The following is a 26,346-nucleotide window of genomic DNA, read 5'->3' on the forward strand; positions in this document are numbered from 1 at the left end:
CAACTAGATCCATCCCCTCTCACCTCTTCACTACCACAATTTGTGACATTAATCTTGTGTTATTCATGTCATTTTACTAAGAATGGTAAATATTCATGATAAAGCACATCATGTTTACTATCGTTGAGATTCTCTCTGCATTTCATGAATGTTTATGTTAATTAATTTTTGATATCAGTTGTATGCAAGATATAAATGTGTAGTTAAAACGTGTACTATTTCAAGCGGGAATTTTTAAGAATCTTAACACCAAGACTCATAAACTTGAATGCATGGATTTTTTATGTCAGACAACATTCTCCTGAAACACTTGAACAGTGTTGAGTAGTAACGGATTATATGTCATTTAGAATATGTAATTAGATTACATTGTTTTAAATGTGCCTAATTAGATTAGTTATTTTTCATAGATTACATTACCTGTCTGTCTTCACATGGACAAATAGCAAATTGTTGTTTTAATATTTACTAAATATTAGTATTAATAGGATTTAAAATTGGTACTTAATATGCTTAAAATTACATTTCCATCAAAATATACAATAATTTAAAGTAGTCCAAAAGCAATTAGATTAACTGAAAAAATTACTGGATTACATTTCAGAAGTAATCTACGCAACACTGCACTTGGATTTGTTTGCAAAGATACCAAACAAGAAATGTAGACATCATTGTCACAATGCCCTGAAAATACCATATTATTTAACTTCAAAAGTTATAATTGCGCATCTGCTCATAACCTTTGAACTACGACATGACCAAACCAGTATACTCAGTGCATGGCCCCGTCACTGCAGCTATATTTGCAAAAAAGAAAAAAAAAGAAATCATTTTCCAGCTTCATTTTTACTTAACTACAGTATGTCCAGAATCAGACCCCAAAAAATTCATATAAAGTCAAATAATAATAATAAAAAAACTCACTGGAAACAAAAGGAGGCTGACACACGTTGCTTTATCATCATGAAGACGAATTACATGGCTCAGTAATTCTCATACCTGCAGCATTCACACAACGAATGGTTGACATTTGTAGAGCCAACACAGGTGTAGAATTCACGAGTACAAGAAACCCAGAGACAAATATCTGCATCTTCATTAATACGCTGCAAAGCAATATTTTTCCTGCGGGCTTAATTATTCCACTTTAAAATGCTCATGTGGCTAAACGTATATCTCTATCAGCATGCATTTTGGTGTTAACTTTATTTGAAATGTGAACCATCATTTATCACACAAGGACATATAAACATAAGCACGCACGTACACAGAGAGTCAATAGTGTTTAAAACAAGTTCACCCTAAGATTAAAATTTTGCTTTCATTTACTCATCCCTCATGTTGTTGCAAACCTGTATGCTGTTATTTATGTTGTACAACACAAAAGGAGAAATTCTAAATCTTTCCAATTTAAAAAAAAATGTTTTTGTTTACATACGGCAGGTCACGGTGATCATGGCTATCAAGCTCAAGAAAGGGGGGAAAAGTACAATAAAAGTAGTCCATGTGATTTGTGTGCTATATTCTAAAGCCAAATGACAGCTTTGTGTGAGGAACATTACTCACTTAAATATAAAGCTCTCAAATCTCATTTGCATTGCGTTTAGATTACAAAAATGGTGCATCAAAGTGTCACGCCTAGTTTGACATGATTGATGCCAAAACACCATTGGTTTTCAAGTGTGAATGCAACATGCCTTTTCGAATATGTGGAATGGATAACGTTCCTTACAGTGCAGCAAAGGGGAAGATTTTCAGTGAATAACAACTTAAATCACACAATAGCAACAGACTGAAATTGTTGAAGAGGACTTTGAAAACAGTGCAATTTAGTGTATCACAGTGACTAATGGACCACTTCTATGGTTTCTTAAATAATGTCACTGTGTGGAAAAGAGCAGCTTGAACCTTCTTCAACAATTTTTCTTTTGTTTTCCAGAAAACAGCATAGGCCTACAGGTTTGGAATAGCATGAGGGTGAGTAAATAAGACAATTTCATTTTAGTGTGAACTATTCCTGTAAGTGTGATTAGGCCCAGCACATGAGGCACAGTTTTAAAATGTTTTGTTTGAGCTCTAATTAAACTAAGCAGTGCAGGTATTAAGAACAACACACAGGAACACTCTCGAAACATCTCAGTGACATATACACACACACACACACACAGCAGTTAATAATGCACATCACAGAGACAGGGAAGTAACCAATGGCAACAGTTCGGCCAGCTCCGACTTTATGTTGGCAGTTGTGCTGACAGGGTTTCCACGCAGATCCAGTCTGGTCAGTTTGGGGCAGGACACCAAGGGCTCAAGATCAGACAGCTTACTGATTTCTAGAAAATGCGCTAAGAAAAACACTTTTTCTTGTTTGGTCACAGTAAAATAAAAATTATTTTAAATCACAAAATTACCCCCATCCAAAAGGTTCATGTTACTGTGAATAATATCAACATGTATTTTTGGTGTAATTATTTGTGGAGCTGCTTGTTCTTATATATTATTATTATTACTATAGTAATTAATAATAGTAACATGTAACATGTGTAACACAGACACTGCAAAATAAAGTGTTACCAAAAATATATAAACTCAGCAAGACACGTCCTCTCACTTTCAACTGCTTTTATTTTCAGCAAGCTTAACGTGTAAATATTTGTATGAACATAAAAAGATTCAACAACTAAGACATAAACTGAACAAGTTTCACAGACATGTGACTAACAGAAATGGAATAATGTGTCCCTGAACAAAGGGGGGGGGTTAATATCAAAAGTAACAGACAGTATCTGGTGTGGTCACCAGCTGCATTAAGTACTGCAGTGCATCTCCTCCTCATGGACTGCACCAGATTTGCCAGTTCTTGCTGTGAGATGTTACCCCACTCTTCCACCAAGGCACTTGCAAGTTCCCGGACATTTCTGGGGGGAATGGCCCTAGCCCTCTGATCCAACAGGTCCCTGACGTGCTCAATGGGATTGAGATCCGGGCTCTTCGCTGCCCATGGCAGAACACTGACATTCCTGTCTTGCAGGAAATCACGCACAGAACGAGCAGTATGGCTGGTGGCATTGTCATGCTGGAGGGTCATGTCAGGATGAGCCTGCAGGAAGGGTACCAGATGAGGGAGGAGGATGTCTTCCCTGTAACGCACAGTGTTGAGATTGCCTGCAATGACAACAAGCTCAGTCCGATGATGCTGTGACACACCGCCCCAGACCATGACGGAACCTCCACCTCCAAATCGATCCCGCTCCAGAGTACAGGCCTCGGTGTAATGCTTATTCCTTCGATGATAAACGCGAGTCCGACCATCACCCCTGGTGAGACAAAACCATGACTCATCAGTGAAGAGCACTTTTTGCCAGTCCTGTCTGGTCCAGCGGAGGTGGGTTTGTGCACATAGGCAACGTTGTTGCCGGTGATGTCTGGTAAGGACCTGCTTTACAACAGGCCTACAAGCCTTCAGTCCAGCTTCTCTCAGCCTTTTGCAGACAGTCTGAGCACTGATGGAGGGATTGTGCATTCCTGGTGTAACTCGGGCAGTTGTTGTTGCCATCCTGTACCTGTCCCGTCGGTGTGATATTCGGATGTACCGATCCTGTGCAGGTGTTGTTACACGTTGTCTGCCACTGCGAGGATGATCAGCTGTCCTTCCTGTCTCCCTGTAGCGCTGTCTTAAGCATCTCACAGTACAGACATTGCAATTTATTGCCCTGGCCACATCTGCAGTCCTCATGCCTCCATGCAGCATGCCTAAGGCACGTTCACTCAGATGAGCAGGGACCCTGGGCATCTTTTGGTGTTTTTCAGAGTCAGTAGAAAGGTCTCTTTTGTGTCCTTAGTTTTTATAACTGTGACATTAATTGCCTACCGTCTGTAAGCTGTTAGTGTCTTAATGACCGTTCCACAGGTGCATGTTCATTAATTGTTTATGGTTCATTGAACAAGCATGGAAAACACTGTTTAAACCCTTTACAATAAAGATCTGTAAAGTTATTTGGATTTTTACTAAATTATCTTTAAAATACAGTGTCCTGAAAAAGGGACGTTTCTTTTTGTGCTGAGTTTATAAACAATATATACAAATATAAAGTAGGGTTTAAAAGTCAACATTGAAAATCTGGGATTGAAAAAAAAAGTAAGAATTAAAACAAAAAAATGTTCTGAATTTAATTAAATGAAATATTTCAGATTCTGAGAAAGTACTGTGCAAACGTCTTAGGCACATAAGATGTTTCACAAAAGCATTTGTCTTAAGATGGTTATTTATATCTTCAGCTTTAGTGTGTCAGTAGGAAATATAAATGTTAGACTCCCAAACATTACTTTTGCAAATAGAAAAGATTAGAATAGAAGAACAGGGAGCCCTGCAACAGATGTCATGGCCCCCATAAAGTCCCCCACTGAACATCGAGTCAGTCTGAGATTACATAAAGAGACAGAAGCAATTGAGACAGCCTAAATAGATAGAAGAACTGTGGCAAATTCTCCAAGAAGCTTGGAACATCCTATCTGCCAACAACAAAGAAAAACTGTGTCCAGATGTACACAGGAGAATTGGTGCTGTTTTGAAGGCAAAGGTGGTCACACCGAATATTGATTTAGTTTTTTTATGTTTACTGGACTTTGTATGATGTTAACTGATAAATGAAAACTATTTATGGCATAATTTTTGAAGACATCCTCACTATGCAACATTTTTCACAAGTGCTTAAAACTTTTGCACAGTACTGTATGTTTATGTATATATGTTCAACCACTCACTTAAATTTTATGCTGATAATATAATTTGTGATAATATTAAATTAGAAATGTATATAGAAATATATTATAAAAATTTGAGAATAAAACAGCATTTTCACAAGTGGACCGGTGCAGTCAATTTTTCTGTCCCAAATTTGCCTTATCAGTTGAAATGCACGGAATAAAGCAAGGTTGAGCAGCGGCTCCGACACCAAAAAAAATGCAATGAGGTAAACACATCTGAATTTGTTTGATAAAAGGATACGGTTGTTTTTCAGTGAAACTTCCTCTAGTTTAGGCAGCTGGTACAGTCCCTCTAGATTTTCAATGACATTATCATCAGCTTCCAGCACCTGTGTGTATGTGTCCACAGAAACACATGACACCATTACATATGATACACACCTTGCCATTTACGTCATTAACAGCAATGTGATCATTAAGAAAACGACTGAGAAACAGTGATTTGTAAGGATATTCAAAAAGAGAAAGCTCTGTTTCACCTCAAGGCACCGCAGCATGGCAAACTGAGGCGGTAACCTCGCAAGCTGATTGGAGGAGAGGTTGATATGAGTCACCAGGAGAAGCTGATCAAGGTGGCACAAGATCGTCATGTTCTTTGGAAGGAGCAAAAAAAAAAAAAAAAAGACTATGAATGATGTATTAAGTCAACATAAAACAAAATTGACCTTTTTACTTTCATAGTACACGTTGTCCTTGTCTTATTGTGCATAATTAATCAGTGCATGTTATTCCAAAGAAACTTATATAAAAAAAATGTAACATTCCTTTTTGGCTGTCATCACACCAATGCTGCTTTTGTCTTTATTTTCTCACCCATATTTCAGTGGCACTAAGTGCACTAAAAGAAAAATCACCTTAAAAAACAGGTACAAAGTATTTTAATATTGAAAAAAATTACAGATTTCTTCTTTATTTCCTTCAACCAGTGTATGGATAAATCAGAAGAGCATTACACACTGTATTTCATGATTATGTTTCTTGTTTCATCTGAAAAAGTCTTAAACTGCAGTGACGACTGAGCTACTCTATGAATGTGATAATGGTCATTTTCAAGTAGGAAGTAGGAAAACTTGCTGCAATAACAGTGAATTTACAGAGGTGACTGTTGTAATCCGTGTGGTTTGATAAACAGGGTGTGACTACTGTTGTCACTAAGCTGGCAGATACAAGGAAAAGATGGGTTTTTTCTAATTCAGCTGTCATCCAGCTTCATACCAAACACCCACATTTGAAGGATGTTTCCTTGTGATTGGGGAGTGACGATCTACACTATATCTCTATTTTAACAGATTATATCGAGTAATATGACCTCCCACATGCCGATGGTTGAGTAAGACTATTGTATTACTCAGGCTCATGTGATGATGTTCATGTAAATCATCAATCTCTTCACACGAAACATCTTTAAACAATGCAGCACAATCTCACTCATTACACATGCAAATTAAGACATGATCTTTTTAGAGCAGCTTGATTCATGTGGGAAGCTGACAAGAAATACTTTTGGAAGAGTTAAAATATTCTGCAGTGTCATGCTCCATCTAACACTTTCAAATGGCATTTTGCTAAATCTTTTATATTAATTATGCATGCAGCTTTTTGAGTGTCACTACATATGGACTATTTGTACTTTGTCATTTTTTTAAATATAATCTTAAAATCCATTTAAAATAAACTACAGAAGGCAAAAAAGGTGAAAAAAAAAAAGAAAAAAACACTTTTTTGACAAGTTACATGTCTTAAGATATACACTCACTTATAGATTCATATAAATAATCTAAAATGTATCTAAATCTATTAACCTAATAATCTAAAAACAAAATATTAATGTTGATAATGTTGTCAACCCTCTGTTTTCTGGGAACATTGTATTTTAGGCACTGAGGTTCAAGTTATGTTATTATTAAGTTCACATACATTTCCAGTCAAAAGTTTGAATACAACTGCTCATTCTGTAATGTTACTACTTTCCACATTTGTAAATAATTATACATTAATCAAAACTATGAAATGACACAAATGGAAGTATCGAAACTATGTAGCAACAAAAATGTTTGAACAAATAAAATTTTTTATATTTTAGCTTCTTCAAAGTAGCCACTTCTTTAGTACTTTAAACAGTATAGAAGTTCCCATGTACACTCCAGGGCAAAAATAAATAAAAAATTAAAATGGGCCAAGCCCAAAATGGCTTTTAATGGTCTCAAATCATTGGTCAGGAAATTAGCAAGAATTGAACAAATTGATAATGTAACTTATTATGGGATGGCTTTTCCCTTTGATTTCTTTAAATGTTTAAGCCTTGTGGGTAAACTTGCGGACAGCTTTTTACAGAAAGAAGAGTCAATGTTGTTCCACTCAATGTTGATGGCTTCAAACAGTTGATGAGCCCAAATATTCTCTATATGGTTCAAATCTGGACTCTGACCAGGCCAAAACATGAGCCTGATGGACTTGTTCTCAAGCCACTTCTTGGTGGTCTTTGCAGTGTGGGCAGGAGCATAGTCTTGCTAAAAAACAAAAATAACCTGATCATTCCTATTTAGAAAACAACTTTTCAAATGTGGGAAGCAAGCCTTTCTGTAATAATCTCCTGTACTCCAAAGCATTCATTGACTTTTCACAGTGAAGCAGCTCACCAGTACCAGCAGCTGAAAAGCTCCCTACACCATGACACCTCTTCCTCCATGCTTCACTGTGGTAGAGACGCATTCACCGTTGTATTTCTCAACAGATCTTCGAAGACACCTCTCTTAAGCATCACCTTGCAACTCAAACTGGGATTCATCACTCCACACAACTCTGCTGAACCACTCTGAATCAAACAATCCAAAAACGTAATTCTGTCTTTGAGGTTTTTCTGAGATGGCTTTTTAACACATCTTCTAGAAAGAATCAAAACCTGCTTTAGATAACCTTCTGGTTATCGTTCTTCTGGAAAGAGTCTTGTTTTCTGAGGTCTTGAATTCTGCTGACAGTTGTTGTAGGCTTTTTTGCTTGTCTTTGAGAACTGTCAATTTCAGCAGGTGGTCATCCCTGCAAGAAGAGGCTTTGGGCCTTACAGATCCTTTCTTTCTGGAAACATCACCTGTTGTTTCAAAGCGTTGACCTATTCTCTAAATCACTGATAGAGAAATAGGGATTTTCTCTGCCTTTAGGGTCTTGTAAACTTCAGAACAGCTACAGTTGGCTTGATGCAGACCATCTATGTGGTTTCTGACAGCAACCCCTGCATGATATTTAGCTTTTTTTGGAGCAGATTTTATCACTCCTTTATCTTGGGACTCACAACACTGTATATTGTAAATCTCTCCCTGCTCTATCACTCCTGGTTCCATTTATAAGTTTGTTATCAGGCCTTCAATGGGCTGCATCAGGTATGGATAAAGACTTATCTTTTAAGAAAAAAAAAAACATCCTTGAAGATACTTTTGGAAAATACTGCACACCCAGACGTGTTCATTTAATCATTATCATGATTTTACCTTTGCATACAAGAAGAATATACAAGTGAATTTCCGTTTCCCGCTTTTTCCAAACAGTTCTCTGCAGCAAAAGTTAATGAGCAAATGGTGGCACAGAAGTGCACCAGGAGTACATTTGTTTAATTTTTGCTAATTTCCTGACAAATGACAACTTGGAGACCATTAAAAGCATAATGTTTCACCATTTTGGGCTTGGCCCATTTTTTATGCCTAGGAGTGTATGCTCATTGCTTCTTTACCTTCACAAGCCGCTCCAACTCATCCATTACACTGAATTGTACTTAATATATTTTAAAATGGGAGGGACAATTAAACATTTTGCTGAACTTTAACTTTGGTTGAAGTTAATTAAATATTGCATTTTTTCATTTATAACGTTTTTCACAAACATTTGCCTGAGATTAAGCAATAATTTGCAGACACCCTGTTGAAGACTACTGCTTCAGATCAAAAGGTTTTAGTATGAGCAACATATCAAGTGAGTCCAAACTTTTGACAGCGTATAATTATAATCTCTTACACGGAGCAAGGTTATGGGTTCTCTTACCTTACTGGAGAGGCTAAACACTCGCACCTCTGCATACTCCATTTTCAGAATGGTGTTTTCAATCAGAAACTTACTGCACAGGTCACTGTAGTAGGATGACCGCATAGGGTCCACTTCCTGAAAGAGAGAGAAAAGTAGAGCCTTTTAATCAGTGCTGTTTGCCAAGGCATGCATCACTACTACAATTGCTCAGAGGGTTTTGAAGTGTATTTGAAGCATCAAACAAAACAAAGAAGGCTATTATATTTTTAAGAAATCAGATTTATCCTGGTTATTTCCTTCACATGCATTTCAAAACATTCTTCAATAAAAGAGTTCAAAATCAAGAACTTTCTGAGGGCATAATTAACTACTCATCCCAAAAAGTACTGCAAAAGATGAAATGGTGACACTTTTCAATAAAACACTATTCATTAAAAACATTTAATGCAATATGTTTTACGAACTAACACCGATCAATTTTTTTTTTTTTTTTTTTTTACAGCATTTATTATTCTCGGTTAATATCAGTTTCTCAAAATACTTTTGTTCATTGTTCATGTTAGTTCACATTGCATTAACTACTTTTATTGATTTATTTATACAGGAAAAAGAAACAGAGTTTAAAAGCAAAACCAATGTTTTCCTGGCCCAATTCAGAAAATCCAATTTTCTGAATTGGAGGTGGGGAGGAAAAAAGAAAATGAAAAGAAAGAAAATAGCAAGAATATGGATAAATTAAAAAAAAAAGGTGGAAAAGATGCAAAAAAGAATACAAATTAGTAGTGAAAAAGCAACAAAGTAACAAAGAAAAAGAAAAACTAAAGATTAAATTAATCTATTTTAATGTAAAAAATGTATTGGTATATGTAGAAATTAGCATTAACCAAGACTCATAAATGCTCATTGTTAAATCACTGTTTAAATATTGCCTAAACTAATGTCAATGCATAAAATATTGTATTGTAAAGTGCTACTGATGAAATAAATAAATTTAAAAAAAATTTTTTTACTGCTTGTTCAGTTTACCTAATTAAATTAAAGAAACACAATTCTAGAACATTTTGTCACAACTTGATTTTATTGCGTTCTATTTAAATTTGTAAAACTGAAGTTTACTTAATCCATTTGAGTTGGGACTACATGAACACTTTTTGTAGCACTGATGAAACTGGGCATGGGATTCCCATTTCCCAACATGCTTTGTATTGGGATGGAAAGAGGGAACAAGTGTTGAAATTAAGTGTTATTTTGTGCATTTTTGAGCAATATGAGAATAGGAGGAGATTTGCTGATGTTGAAAGTTCTGTTATATTGGTATTTAAAAAGAGTGTGTGTTAGGCTGGAGTTTTGGGGTTACCACTGTGGTAAAGAATGGCACTTGTACTTATAGTCTGAGGAGGGACTTTCACTTTCAAGTGATATTTGATTTGAGTGCTGCTTAGCTATATAAGCAGTTGCTATCAAAATGAAAATGAAGTTTTTGTTGTGAACAAATAAAAAAATTGTGGCTTCTACAGAGGTGTATACCATCGCTTAAAGGAATGTTCCTGGTTCAATACAAGTTAAGCTCAATCGACAGCATTTCCCTTATAAAAATCGAGAATTCACAGCAAATTTACCACAGATCAATTTCACATGCAAATGAGCTTTGTAGCAAACTTGCAGCAAATTGTCCATTGTTGCCAAAGGTTTGCCAGAGGTTCACCACTGCCGGTGAAGAGCTGCAAACTTCTGGCAAACATCTGTGGCAAATCACATGCTCATCTGCATTTGAAAATAATGAGTAGCAAATTTGTGGTAAATTTGCGGCTAATTTGCCAGAACTCTGGATTTTTGTAAGGGTTGTGCCATAATGTTGATTACCACAAAAGTTTATTTTGACTCGCCCCTCCTTTTCTTAAACAAAAGCAAAAATTAAGGTTACAGTGAGGCACTTACAATGGAAGTGAATGAGGCCAATTTGTGGAGGGTTTAAATGCTTAAATGTGACGCTTATAATTTTATTTTAATTTAATTTACATTCATTCTTCTTTTAAAATTGTTGTATTATCTGAGCTTTTGTTTATATAGTCATTTTTAGTCATTTTAGGGTTTGTTGACATTACATCGTCATGGTAACGAAGTTGTAAAATTGTCTATAACTTTACACAGGGCTATTAAGCGATTTTATCACACTAAAATCATGTTTACACACATATCCATTGTAAGTGCCTCACTGTAAACAAGGTTTTTGCTTTTTTTAAAGAAAAGGAGTCAAAATACATTTTTGTGGTAATCAACATTATGCCACAAATGCTGTTGCTTGAGCTTAACTTGAATTGAACCAGAAATATTCCTTTAATCTCAGAATACATGGTAGGTCTTGTCTTGAAAGCTTTTACAGTTATGTCAATTTTGACACTCTGCATGCCAATTTTTACTTCCAGAAACTTACGATTGAGCTCTGTTATTTATACTATGTGATACTGTATGTTCCACTTGATTTCCTGTTCACAAAGGACCTGTCAATACCACAAAGATACTTTAGGTTGCAGGAGTATGTTCTCACTTTAAGGGTTTGGAAATGAGCCAAAGTCTCTTTCTCATGACCCAGAGGATCAAGAGCTCTCATTAAGAGAATGATCGTCAACAGACACCCTGAAAAACAGACAGAGACAAAAAAAAAAAGATAAATAAGAAAGCTATCTAAAGTATGCATACACACACACACACACAGTGACTCAGTGGCTTACATTTGTTCTGAGGTTCGAGCTCCAGTAGTTGATTGCAGGACTGAAGTTCAGCCTGTAGTACTGAGCTTTTCTCAACCGATAACTCACTCCTGCCAAACACACACATATATTAGTAATCAACATCATCAAACTTCTGTGTACACAAATAGACAGTTATTACAAGTAACTAAAAAAATTTGACATTACTAGCTTAAATGCATTCTTCAGTAGCGTAACATTAGCTCAGCTGTTTTCAAAATGTAACATTTGCTGAATCAACCTACTTTTCCCCAATGAGCTGTGGTGCTGTGTGACAAAATGTTACATCATATTTTTTTGTCACATCGTATTGCACACATAGCCTTACAACCGAGAACCTGATTAATCAAATGTACTAGTGTCTTAGTGTGTTGTCTCTCTCAAATAGCATTAAGAAGTCTGATTTATTTAGTGAATCGGTTTATTCGAACAAATCATTTCAATGAACGCGTTCAAAAAAAGATTCACTAATTCATTTGAGTCTCTCCTTGGCATTGTACATTAGTTAAAATGAACTAACCAAATGACGTACTATACACTATGTAAGCGATAATGGACAGTCAGACAGTTGTTATCGTAAAATAAACCCCAACAGGGTGATCAGGACCCTGACGCAAAGCTGAGTGGTCCTGTATCAGCCTGAAAGGGTTTATTTTGTGATTACAACCAGATGACTAATAAAATACATGGCTACTAACCAAATAAATAAATAGATGAATGTAAATTATTAATTTGTGTTGAAATTATGTAATTATGCCAGAATAAATAAATAGCTGAACAACTGAAATCCACCTCCGGCTTGCGTCAGAGTTCTGTTTGTGTTTATTTTGTAATTAATGAATGCCCGAATCCTTGCCAAATAAATAAATGCAAATGAAACATTGATTTGAGCTGAAATTATTTGATTAGTTTACAGTGATCCAACAAGCAGAAAAGATGACTCGCAATACCTGGATGAGCAGTCTGATGTGAGGATGTGCGGTTGTTACTGCGAAATATCAGACCGCTAGATGGCGCCATTGAACAATCAGAACAGAGTATTCCAGAGAGCCGTGTGATAATCTTGATTCATATTAATGTCAACATATACTAATATGAAAAGTTGTAGGTATAACATTAGTTAATGCATTATAAATTAACAAACAATTATATTTTCATTCATTAATATTAATCAATAATTATTAATGCTGTAAAACAAAATTGTTCACTGTTTGTTTATGACAACTAATACATTTACTTATGTTAACTAATAGAACCTTAAAGTGTTATATTTTAAAGAAATATTACATTAAATGCTTGCAATCTTTTTGGCTTCTCTAGTTTTTTAAGCTCTATTTAGAGTCCATTTATAAGTTTAATGATGTCACCCTTATTAAGATTCTCACTAGCAGATAAATGATCTGATTGCATATCTAAACTTTATCTGTTAATTATATAAAAAAAAAGACACTGGCCCCTTAAAGGTACTGTAAGCGATTTTTTTTAATGGAAAGGTATGCAAAAACTGTTACTACTCCTTGAAAGATATGAATGAAATAAATGTTGTGAGATATTTCACTAGTCTCTGTGACAGCTCTAGACTCAGTAGTAAACAGCAAAAAAAAAAAAAAAAAGTGTCCGTGGGCCATGGACAATGACACTTTCTGCCTGTTAATAATTTTGCACGTTGTCACAGTATCGTAGTTGTAGCAAATTATTGAGGCATACTGCATTTGTATGCCATGTTGTTCATAACAGTTGTCAGTTGAGGGCGCTAATTTACAGCTGTTGTTTTTAACAACCGTTCCTGCATGATGTCGGTCTCGAAGCTCATTTTGTATCTCTGGAGCATGTGGTTTTGGAAAGAGGGGGCGTGGCTAATTCCGTCTTGTGGAAGTAGAATGTCTAAAATCACTTACAGCACCTTTAAATAGATTCAATGTAGTTTCTTTATGTTGGTAACTTGTAGTGTAGCTGACTGTATTTAAAAAGGTAGCTGGACTGTAGTTGAACTACTATAAATAAACTATAGTTTCAAAGTAGCTTCCCCAAGAGACACACACACACATACAGCTGTACCTGAATAGTTCCTGATCAGTGGCAGAGTCTCTGCACCAGCTTTCAGCACAGCCTGAAATATGACAGAGAAACTTAAAAATACTCTCTTTCCACTTCCATCACCTCATTCAAGCAAATACCTGAAGATGAGAGCAAAAACACCCTCCACCTAAGCTGCTTGTCCCCCACTGTGATCACGTGCACGTGTCAGTGTGACTCACCTGTGTACAGGGCACAGTCTCTGTGTGTGTGTTTCTCAGTCCAGTGGACGGTCAGGTTGTGTTCATTATTCATGTCACTGATAGAGCCGGGAGGAAGATCACACAGCTGATGGAGAGAGTAAAAGTTCCAAACACTACAAATCATCATTTAAGTACTCCTTATGACTCATGGGCTATATTCAAAATCATCTGAAGTCTTACGATAACTCTGAGTGAGGAACAGAATGAAATTTAAGCGCTATTTTTTTATGCACTGACAATATTGCCTTCTGCCATAGCGCATGAGTCATATGGACTAATTTTGTGGTGCTTTTAGTCCTTTACGTGCTCATTTTAGTTCCACTGTAGAAATTCATACAGGTTTGGATTGACATGAGGGTGAGTAAATGACTGAAGTGAAGGATACCCAGACAGGGCTGTGATGGAAACGTGGGTGAGCGCTTCTCCACTCCACCTGCTGCGGCTGACCATCCAACACCAACATCAGACCCACAGACGCCGCCTGAGAGAGACAGATAAAGATGCACTAATTCACACTTTGCTATGTTTAAACAGTGGAGCTGAATTTCTCTCGAGTTTTTTGAGGAGTCACTTACATGAACAGGTTTGGAGAAGGCAACGGCGACCCTCTCACCCTCCCGACTAACATACACACAGCTGATCATCTCATCTCGCTCAGCTACAAACACACAACAGAAGTGAGGAGGCTTGTCTTACAAAGTGTGTAGTTATTCCAAACACACACACACACACAGGGTTTTTCCTGCATTTAATTTTTTTGGGTTAACAGAGTATCTACATGTTTAGAGGAACAAAATTTAAGACCATTTAAGACTTTTTGATTCCAATTAAAAAATCAATTTACGACTATTTTACAAGAACAAAAATGCATATTAGGTAAATAAAAAAAAGAGAGGTTTTAACAGGGAAAGATAGCTGTAATGCCACATCAACATGTTCATTTGGACTGAATGAATGGTGATTAGGAATGGGTAACCTAAGTAAAATTCCTGATTCTTGTACTAGAGTAAACAGGGTTTAACCAGAGAGCACAAAAAGGTGTGCAGGGCTCGACATTGAGCTTTCCCATGTACTTGTCGTTCAGTCAAGTAAAAGTTATTGTTGACTTGTCTCAAAGCTAAAGTCACTTACAACTGAATTTTACAGTTCAAATTTGCATTGAAATGAGCAAAAATGGGAGGAGGATTCAGGAATACAGACCAACCATAAAGGGATCCAGAAATGATGCACAATTCTGACTACATGATCTTGACTGCCATGTGAAAATCACAGATTTATGTGACTATTCCTCACTGAAGGTGAGAGGGCAAGTGTACCCCCCCAATTACAACTGCAAGTCTCTTGGGGTATGTCTCTATTAGCTTAGCACAACTAGCCACTGGGATTTTTGCCCATTCTTCAAGGCAAAACTGCTCCAGCTCTTTCAAGTTAGATGGGTTGCGTTGGTGTACAGCAATCTTCAAGTCATGCCACCGATTCTCAATTGGATTGAGGTCTGGGCTTTGACTAGGCCATTTCAACCTCCGTCCTAGTCTCAAATCTCAAAGAATTGCCCTGTATTTAGTGCCATCCATCTTTCCTTCAATCCTCACAAGTTTTCTAGTCCCTGCCGATGAAAAGCATCCCCACAGCATGACGCTACCACCACCATGCTTCACTGTAGGAATGGTGTTCTCGAGGTGATTGGAAGTGTTGGGTTTGCGCCACACATAGCATTTCCCATGATGGCCAAAAAGTTACATTTTTGTCTCATCTGACCAGAGAGCCTTCTTTCACGTGTTTGGGAAGTCTGCCACATGCTGTTTGGCGAACTCCAAATGTGTTTTAATATTTTTTTCTTTAAGCAATGGCTTTTTTTCTGGCCACTCTTCCATAAAGCCCCGCTCTGTGGAGTGTACGGCTTAAAGTGTGGATCTTTGCAGCTCCTTCAGTGTTATCTTTGTTGAATCTCTGATTAATGCCCTCCTTGCTCGGTCTGTGAGTTTTGGTGGACAGCCTTATCTTGTCAGGTTAGTAGTGGTGCCATATTCTTTTCATTTTGTTATAATGGATTAATGGTGCTCCATGGGATGTTCAACATTTGGAATGTTTTTTTTATAACCCAACCCTGATCTATACTTCTCCACAACTTTGTCTCTGACCTGTTTGGAGAGCTCCTTGGTCTTCATGTTGCTTGCTTAGTGGTGTTGCAGACTCAGGGGCCTTTCAGAACAGGTGTATTTATACTGACATCATGTGACAGATCATGTGACACTGATCACACACAGGTGGACTTTAATCAACTAATTATGTGACTTCTGAAGTTAATTGGTTGGACCAAATCTTATTTAGGAGTTTCATAGCAAAGGGGGTGAATACATATGCACTCACAACATTTCAGTTTAAATTGTTTTTTTTTTAAACAAGGTTTTTTTTTCATTCCACTTCAACAATCTGGAATATATATAAGTAATCTAATGCAAATAAAACTACTTAAATTATTGGCAAAGTCTTTCCTGCGTGATTATTACATATAACACATAAATACTGATTCAGTTTGCCGACAGATGGCTATGAAACTGCATCCTTATGGAGGATCAAGAGTGACATTTTCATCATGAAATGTGTCAATATTATAAATACATACAGTATATATAAAAATAAATAAAGTTTTAAAATATGTTAATTTTAAATATGTAAATAAATAAATAAATAATGAAATATAAAATAATTAACATTCAAAATAAATTTTCCATTGGACTTTGATGTATTTCTTACTGTTTATATACTGTGTGTATATATATATATAATTTCGTGATTTGTTTTTTTATTGAAAAATTTTGGATTATTTCTTTTTAAAAGATATACTGACATACAGTTGTGCTCAAAAGTTTGCATACACTTGGAGAATTGGTAATATATGTACCATTTTTAAAGAAAACATGAGCAGGCAAAACACATTTCTTTTATTTCTTATGGGATTCATATTCAACTGTAGGTTATAACAGAATGGCACAATCATAAAACAAAACATGGCAACAAAGAAAAAAATGAAATGACCCCTGTTCAAAAGTCTGCATACCCTTAGTTCTTAATACTGTGTATTGCCCCCTTTAGCATCAATGGCAGCGTGCAGTCTTTTGTAATCGTTGTCTATGAGGCCCCAAATTCTTGCAGGTGGTATAGCTGCCCATTCGTCTTGGCAATATGTCTCCAGGTCTTTGGTCGTCTTGCATGAACCACACGTTTGAGATCTCCCCAGAGTGGCTCGATGATATTAAGGTCAGGAGACTGTGATGGCCACTCCAGAACCTTCACCTTTTTCTGCTGTAACCACTGGAGGGTCAACTTGGACTTGTGCTTAGGGTCATTGTCGTGCTGGAAAGTCCAAGAGCGTCCCATGCGCAGCTTTCGTGCAGAAGAATGCAAATTGTCTGCCAGTATTTTCTGATAACATGCTGCATTCATCTTGCCATCAATTTTCACAAGATTCCCCGTGCCTTTAGAGCTCACACACCCCCAAAACATCAGTGAGCCACCACCATGCTTCACAGTGGGGATGGTATTCTTTTCACTATAGGCCTTGTTGACCCCTCTCCAAACATAGCGCTTAAGGTTGTGTGCCAGAAGCTGTGAGGCGTGTCAAGGTGTTGTTGGGCATATTGTCACCAGGCTTTTTTGTGGCATTGGCGCAGTAAAGGCTTCTTTCTGGCAACTCGACCGTGCAGCTCATTTTTGTTCAAGTATCGTCGTATTGTGCTCCTTGAAACAACCACACTGTATTTCTCCAGAGCAGCCTGTACTTCTCCTGAGATTACCTGTGGGTTTTTCTTTGTATCCGGAACAATTCTTCTGGCAGTTGTGGCTGAAATCTTTCTTGGTCTACCTGACCTTGGCTTGGTATCAAGAGATCCCCGAATGTTCCACTTCTTAATAAGTGATTGAACAGTACTGACTGGCATTTTCAAGGCTTTGGATATCTTTTTATATCCTTTTCCATCTTTATAAAGTTCCATTACCTTGTTACGCAGGTCTTTTGACAGTTCTTTTCTGCTCCCCATGGCTCAGTATGTAGCCTGCTCAGTGCATCCACGTGAGAGCTAACAAACTCATTGACTAATTATACACAGACACTAATTGCAATTTTAAAAGCCACAGGTGTTGGAAATTAACCTTTAATTGCCATTTAAACCTGTGTGTGTGTCAGGTTTAAGGCCAAACATTCAAGGGAATGTAAACTTTTGATCAGGGCCATTTGGGTGATTTCTGTTATCATTATGATTTAAAAAGGAGCCAAACAACTATATGATAATAAATGGCTTCATATGATCACTATCCCTAAATAAAAGACATTTTTTTTTTTTTGCATGATCAGTCATATTTTCAAAATCAATGCCAAAATTTCACAATTTCTGCCAGGGTATGCAAACTTTTGAGCACAACTGTATATAGATACTTTAAATGAAAGATTTCTTTTTTAAATGATATATAAATTAAATATGTTAAATCTTAAATATACTAACATTATTTAAGACTTTTCTTTACACTATTTAAGCTATTGACTTTTTGTGGCCTTAAGTTTAGAAAAGTGAATTTAAGATATTTTAATACTTTTTAGGAACCTGTGTTTACCCAGTTTATGATTGTCATTAAGTCCGGGCTTTAAAGCACTTCACTGTACTGTATCCTTATAATAATATCAGTTAATTATGCTCAACAGAGTATGTCGAATTTCCAAATGAGTCTGTCGGACTGAATTGAAGGCTACTGATCATCATTGGTTTTGATAACAGTAAAGAACAATAACTGTTAAAACTTTAAATAACAGTCCACAGTATTGTTCTGCTGTACTTTATTGGAACACAGCGATTTTTTGACATCTAATTATGGATTATTTACTTGGCTTTTGTATAATATAAAAAAATAATAGTACAATATAAATTGTATAAAACTGGAAAAAAATAGGGGGTCTGAGGAGGTGCTTTCTGTCTATGACTTCAAAAAACCCTGGAGTGCATAAGCAAGAAGATAATTTTTGACAGAGGAAAAACACTGACACGCACACATAGTGTACGACACACACCTCTACCCAGCAGCCAGCGGTAGTAGAACCAGGCACTCTGGTCGTTGGGGTCAGTGAAGAAGGCATTGTGCGCCAGCTCATATTCTAGAGTTAAACGACAGAAGCAGACAGAAATTACAACAAACAGGCCAAAAATGTATGTATTTATATGCATATGAAATATGTGTATGTACACAAAGCTTATTACATGGCTCTCTGGAATAGTTGATTGTGATTGGTCAATGACCAATGCAGTTTAATATTTTTGTATAATGACTACTAACTATATAATTGACCGTTGTCCCAGGCAACGGACTTCCTACATAGCTGTATTAGTTTTTATGTCTGTGCCAAATTTACATATCAGGAACTATATCTGCTAGCGGAAGGATGGCACTTGAATTTGCTTAATAAAAATGTCAATGATTAAATCCTTTGTGAATATAATCACTCAGCTATGTTTGGCCATGATTTTATTCACATTATAGAACTTTGAGTGCCTTATTGCATAGCTATAAGGGGAAAATGAGTTTGAGTGTACCTTTCAGAAGCTGCTCCTCACAGACTCTGTGTGAGTGAGTTTGAGGTGATGCTGTGGGGGAGGGGCTTGTGTTGGAGGTTGAGTCAGAGACAGGCTCTGGGTGGAGTTGCGGTAAAAGCGTGCTTCTGTAATGCCAGCTGGAGTAGTTGGAGAAATTAGATCCGATGAGACGATCTGTGAACTGCAGCTCCTGCTCGACAGAAACACCCGATGCTTTTACCACCATCCGCCGATAATCCCAACAGTGGACTGAGAGAGAACAGAAAAACAGAAACAGGCAATATGTAAACGTCTGAGCAATGTCCATATATTTCACCTCAAAATCAAAAGTAGAAACAAGAAATTATTTTTTGCATAAAGAAAATTAAGCCTGCTTTCAGCGCCATTAAGATTTATTTGCATTTGCTCTGTTCTCAGTTGTGGTTCTCATTTCTGTCCAACAGTAACATTTGCTAAAGGGGGTGCTTAATTGTCATGAAAATATAAATGGCACAATGCAAACAAAAGGTGAAGCATGAAATTTCTCCGCCACCAAACGGAACTGCAAAAATAAACACGTTTTTCAAACACAGGTAATCCCGCCCCAATCTCCAGCCAATACTGCTGTGTTGAGCCACTTAAACAGGGCAGTGTTCCAAAAGCATCTTACAGTTGCGTTCGTCCAGGCTGAGGCAGCGATCGCAGAGGCCGAGCTCTCGTGTCCAGTCGGGCTGGGGCAGGCGGCTGGTGACCCAAGTACGGTGGTGCCAGCTGCCGTATGATTTAGGGTTGACTTTCAGACAGGCCTCAATAAAGTGCAGCTCAGACTCGTACAGTTTCTGCACCTCATCCTTCTCTCTAGAGGACAAAGGAGAAGGAAAAATCAGTCAATAATAGAGTCTGTCTCGCTACACTCAGGCCCTGTTTACACCTGGTATTAAAATGCGTTTTGGGATATCCAATCACAAGGGGACAAGAGAGACAGGGCTGGGCGACTTTTTAAATGTTATTAATTCGAAAATTACATTTTGACAAGATACATTTTTTAAAATGTAAATCTAGGTATGAGGTTTTGCATTAAATATTAGCAAACGCTATAGTTAGATACATTGTCAATCCACCAAAGTCTGAGTAAGAGAAAAAAAAGCCACTTGGCTTGATGTCCCCCCACAGCTGCACATGTGTGCACGCTATAAATGAAAGAAACATAGGCTGACATAAAAACTGGTGATATTTCCAGTGTGATTTTACAGTGTGACTGTAGCTCGACTTTGTCCATAATGCATGTACTGTATACACCAGCTTAATCAGACCTTAACTAGCCTCGGCGTTGTGCACATGTTGATGAACGGTCTCCTGTCTTTTCTTTATATACACATAATAAAGCATTAATGATGTGACAGTTACAAGTGCTTCATCTAAAATCATATGGATATCAATGGATATAATCCACCGCTCCTTTTACCACGCTCATTCAGATATATTGCAAATTATTGCTTTGATTCGTGATGTGTTTCAAGTGTACTGCATCTATGCCAACATTTGGGAACCAATTATTTTGAAAAACGTTGCTCAGCGTGTACCGCACACACCTGCTAGATGGTGCCACTCACTAACTCAGCACTGAGTGTAGTGGTGAATGCAGACTATTAGATTTGAAAACGCAAAAGTCTTTTGCAGGGTTAGTAATCGCACAAGGCCATACTGCGATTTTAATCTTAATTCAATCAATCATGCATCCTTAAAGGGAAAGTTCAGCCGAAAATGAAAATTCTCTCATCATTTACTCACCCTCATGCCATCCCAGATTACTTTCTTTCTTCTGCTGAACTCAAAGATTTTTAAAATGCAAGCAAATGGTGACCAGACCTTTCAAGCTCAAAAACAAAATCACAAAGGCAGCATAAAAGTAATCTATACGATTCCAGTGGTTAAATCCATGTTTCAGAAGTTATATGATAGGTGTGGATGAGAAACAGATCAATATTTAAGTCCTTTTTTACTATAAATCTCCACTTTCACATTCAGCCATCAACTGGCTGGGGCTTGTCAAATGTGGAGACTTATAGTACAAAAAAAAAAAAGGACTTAAATGTTGAATATCTTATCACTTCAGAAGACATGGATCTAACTCCTCAAGTCGTATGTATTACTTTTATGCTGCTTTTATGTGCTTCCTGGACTCTCTCTGCAGGGGTTTATGATTATAAATACAAATTGTTTGATTTACAATGAGCACTTTCAAGATAATCTTGTTAATTTCTAGTTATTGATTTCTAGATAACTTACTAGATAGACTTGGTTTTAATAAAAATTAATACCTACATTGGCTAAGAAGTATTTTGCAGTTTTCTTATTTTATCCTTTTATTTTTGAACATCTGCGTTATTTAAAAAAATTTATATATATACTTTAATTTGTTTTACACTTACACTATGTTGACAAGCTCCTGAGTGGTGCACTTTATTTGTGCAATTTTCTTGCACACCTATGTTTTATATAACAAATTGAATGTTGCTGTTTTTTTCAAACCAGGTTGCCCTGCAACATGTTATTTGTGTCATGTTGAAGTTACTTTTTAGTTGAGTACATTTAAAAGTTGAAAAAATGTACACGAATTGTGAATCGTCCTTCATTTTAAAAAACAAAAAAGGATTTTATTTATTGCCATATTGCCCAGCCCTAGCGAATCACATCACCTTTAACACCTGGTCGTAATATGCATCACTTTTGACCACTTGTGTTTGGATTTCGTGGGGATTTTCATGTCTCATCAATCATTACGTTAGTACATTACTGCATGCTGATAAAGTGCAAAAAAAAAAGTAAAAGTGTTTGCAAATTTTTTTTTCTCCAAGTTATACTTGCATTTAATCTAGGCACAAACATGACAATAACAATTTGAGCAGAATTCCCAGTTGTTTTCTCACAATGGATGAGCATTTACACTACAAGGCCAATGTGGTCACATGCATTTTTAACCACCTCCATATGTGGTTGAAGATTCCAAATCTCAAAATTTTTGACCCCGTTTACACCTTTCTTTAGCATTGTCCCACTTCAAACGGATGGCCCAGGTGTAACATGTCATAACTTAAATACTTGTATATCATTAATAAACAATATTTTGCCATAAAAAACAATATAGGCTGTACTGCTTTTTACATTATAATCAATAACTCATAGTTACAGTATTAGTTTTATATTATACCACTGTTTATGATTTAATTATATCAATCACAAGGCGGCACTTACCTATACATGAGGGAAACCATCCAAAACGCTTTGACTCATTTTGATTTCTGAGACATCGGTTTGGTATTCATTAAGTCTGCACAATTGATTGAGTTAAGATTAATGTTGTAATATGGTCTTGCACGATTACTAAACCTTAAAAGGCTAAATGTAGTATGCATTTAATGCTTTAGTCAGCATTGTGTGAGCAAGCGGCGCCCTCTAGCGATCTGGATGGCATAATCCATTATCCAATATAACACTATAAAATAGAAGAATTAAAAGGGGGATTTTTTACTTTGGTTAAATCTTTTTATTCTTCCATGATGTGGTTAACATAACCATCAAATTGTGAAAACACATGCATAGTATGAATTTGGTAATGTTCAATCATATACATGTAAAATTTAAGTTCTGTTGTATTGAACTGCAAAAACAGAAGTGCAATGTTTTAGAAGTGCAAATAACCTTTTTTCACATCCATCATCATGCTATGATATTTAGTATTAAAAAAAAAAAAAATCTTCTAAACTCAGCAAAAGAAACATCCTCTCACTTTCAACTGCTTTTATTTCCAGCAAACTTAACATGTGTAAATATTTGTATGAATATAAAGACAACTAAGACATAAACTGAACAAGTTTCACAGACATGTGACTAACAGAAATGGAATAATGTGTCCCTGAACAAAGGGGGGGTCAATATCAAAAGTAACAGTCAGTATCTGGTGTGGTCACCAGCTGCATTAAGTACTGCAGTGCATCTCGGCCTCATGGACTGCACCAGATTGGCCAGTTCTTGCTGTGAGATGTTACCCCACTCTTCCACCAAGGCACTTGCAAGTTCCCGGACATTTCTGGGGGGAATGGCATTAGCCCTCACCCTCCGATCCAACAGGTCCCTGACGTGCTCAATGGGATTGAGATCCGGGCTCTTTGCTGCCCATGGCAGAACACTGACATTCCTGTCTTGCAGGAAATCATGCACAGAACGAGCAGTATGGCTGGTGGCATTGTCATGCTGGAGGGTCATGTCAGGATGAGCCTGCAGGAAGGGTACCACATGAGGGAGGAGGATGTCTTCCCTGTAACGCACAGTGTTGAGATTGCCTGCAATGACAACAAGCTCAGTCCGATGATGCTGTGACACACCGCCCCAGACCATGACAGAAACTCCACCTCCAAATCGATCCCGCTCCAGAGTACAGGCCTTGGTGTAACGCTCATTCCTTCGGCGATAAATGCGAGTCCGACCATCACCCCTGGTGAGACAAAACTGCGACTCGTCAGTTAAGAGCACTTTTTGCCAGTCCTGTCTGGTCCAGCGGAGGTGGGTTTGTGCCCATAGGCGACGTTGTTGCCGGTGATGTCTGGTAAGGACCTGCCTTACAACAGGCCTACAAGCTCTCAGTCCAGCCTCTCTCAGCCTATTGCGGCCAGTCTGAGCACTGATGGAGGGATTGTGCATTCCTGGTGTAACTCGGACAGTTGTTGTTGCCATCCTGTACCTGTCCCGCAGGTGTGATATTCAGATGTACCGATCCCGTGAACGTTGTTACACGTGGTCTGCCACTGCGAGGATGATCAGCTGTCCTTCCTGTCTCCATGTAGCGCTGTCTTATGCGTCTCACAGTACAGACATTACAATGTATTGCCCTGGCCACATCTGCAGTCCTCATGCCTCCATGCAGCATGACTAAGGCACGTTCACGCAGATGAGCAGGGACCCTGGGCATCTTTCTTTTGGTGTTTTTCAGAGTCAGTAGAAAGGTCTCTTTAGTGCCCTAAGTTATTTTAACTGTGACATTAATTGCCTACCGTCTGTAAGCTGTTAGTGTCTTAATGACCGTTCCACAGGTGTGTGTTCATTAATTGTTTATGGTTCATTGAACAAGCATTGAAATAATTATCTGTAGAGTTTATTTGGATTTAAAAAAATTATCTTTAAGATACAGTATCCTGAAAATGGGACATTCCTTTTTTTGCTGAGTTTATCTTTTATTGTGACTCTCTTTAAAATGTTGGTCTGTCATGTGTTCAACAGATCCAATCCACGTTCAATGGAATTATTTATATAGTTTGAACATGCTGATACAGATAGTTTATCGGTATCGGCATATGGTTTTTTGTTAAAATTGGTATCAAATCGGCAAAAAATAAATTATATCGGTGCATCCCTACTTTACTGAATCGTTTTTTGAAATCCCTATGGAAGACATTTTTATAGCTTGTTTCTTAATTGCGTCACACCTGGTTAAGACACAATGTGAGGCTGGCATAAGTTTCAGTGGTCTCTTACCGAAGCGTCTCCAGGAGCAGCAGCACTTCTCTCCTGAAGTTCCACAGCGTGGCAAAGTCCGGGTTCGCCGACAGGAGCTGCTGTGTCAACAGCAAAGCCTCTTCATCATATTCACCAGTACTCCTCTGAGAGAGAGGCAGAGAGTTAAACTACCACTCACTAACGGACTTCAACTCAAAACATGACTTCTTCATGACTATAGTTAAGTGATCTCAGTCTGTAATGACATATGTTTTCATGGATATTTGCTTTTTTGTTTTATCGTGGCAGAGTTTGATCCAATAAATAAATAAAAATTGTAGTTAGATTTCCCTCGCATCCTTCCCAGCTTCACATTTTTCCTTCCCTCGAGTATATGCCTAAACACTTCAACCCAAAGTTCTGTACAACCACACCATATTACAAACCTTCTTTAACACAGCATCTCGAGCAGATATAAACACTTTCAACTTGTTCTCTCTTTCTTTCCTCTTTTCCTCCTCCTGCTGTGCTGTCGACTTTACCTTCACACGCCCGTGCTGAAAATGACAGGGAAAGAGATGTCTAACTACAGATAGAAAGGGAAGTAAACTAAGCATGCACACTTGAATAAATGACACTGGAATAGGGATGTGCTGTAGGAGTGGCAGAGAAACTCACCATAATTCACCACCGGATGAAGATCTGTAAATAGTAAAGAAAGAATAATGTGACACTACTTTTATAACCTGATGAAAAAAGAAATGTTGTGCATGTGAATCTTTGCATGGATGCAGCTGTAGACAGTTTTTGCGTGAAGGTAAATAAAGATAAAAGAAAATGAGCTTCTAAATATTCAAAATAAATATGCCAACACGTGTTTAATATATATTTATTCATATATATTAGCGAGTTCCATCCAAACCAGACCTACTGAAGATCTCATTGCAAATCTGTATCACATGTGATGTGTAGTGCCAAACTGATGTGATTTAAACCAGCAGAATAGATAATGCGTCATAAGATGCATGAGAATAACCGATCTTTTGCTTTGAATTAAAGACGGAGAATCGGGATAGATATTATATCTAATAAATAGGTTTAAATAGAGCGTCTTTATGTTTTACCTCGATAACTGACTTCAGGATGTGCTGTATATGCAATGAATGCTGTACTACAAAACACTCTTCCGTCGCTTCTTACAGACGTCATCATAACAGCCAACCGTGTCATCTAGTGGACTGACGGCGTATTGCACTGTATCAGTTACACAGTAAAAATACCAAAAAGCACTTTACAGCCATGTATTTGGAATTTGCTGCAACGCCCCAAAGCTAAAGAAATCCGTTAAAAAATTATAAATTAAATATACGACATATAATGTATAATTTACAACAAACATTTCACAAAAACAACAGAGGTGTTCACATGGAATTTGTTGTATGCCCCCTAAGCTTTAAATAAGAAATCTATGTCAAATTATGA

General features: G+C 37.2%; 1 protein-coding gene across 2 annotated transcripts; it reads right to left on the reverse strand.

Moving 5' to 3' along the window:
• Window positions 1-936: 936 nt before the first annotated feature.
• On the reverse strand, window positions 937-26,069 carry rabggta (Rab geranylgeranyltransferase subunit alpha). 2 transcript variants are annotated; one of them, XM_051659806.1, is made up of 17 exons: window positions 25,989-26,069; window positions 25,543-25,610; window positions 25,311-25,421; window positions 24,904-25,028; window positions 20,042-20,229; window positions 19,393-19,641; window positions 18,873-18,956; window positions 14,386-14,468; window positions 14,196-14,291; window positions 13,790-13,895; window positions 13,590-13,641; window positions 11,514-11,602; window positions 11,330-11,418; window positions 8,800-8,916; window positions 5,247-5,360; window positions 5,009-5,096; window positions 937-2,333 (listed from the first exon to the last, which is right to left on the reverse strand). In XM_051659806.1, the coding sequence occupies exons 2-17, from the start codon at window positions 25,543-25,545 to the stop codon at window positions 2,185-2,187; spliced, it is 1,743 nt and encodes a 580-aa protein (XP_051515766.1). In that variant the 5' UTR covers window positions 25,546-25,610; window positions 25,989-26,069; the 3' UTR covers window positions 937-2,184. The 2 variants fall into 2 exon arrangements, with proteins under 2 accessions (XP_051515766.1, XP_051515768.1); XM_051659808.1 differs by having other exon boundaries at window positions 25,543-25,566; window positions 25,989-26,055.
• Window positions 26,070-26,346: the final 277 nt, after the last annotated feature.

This window comes from Myxocyprinus asiaticus, chromosome 28 (assembly GCF_019703515.2).
Source record: "Myxocyprinus asiaticus isolate MX2 ecotype Aquarium Trade chromosome 28, UBuf_Myxa_2, whole genome shotgun sequence".
NCBI lineage: Eukaryota > Metazoa > Chordata > Actinopteri > Cypriniformes > Catostomidae > Myxocyprinus > Myxocyprinus asiaticus.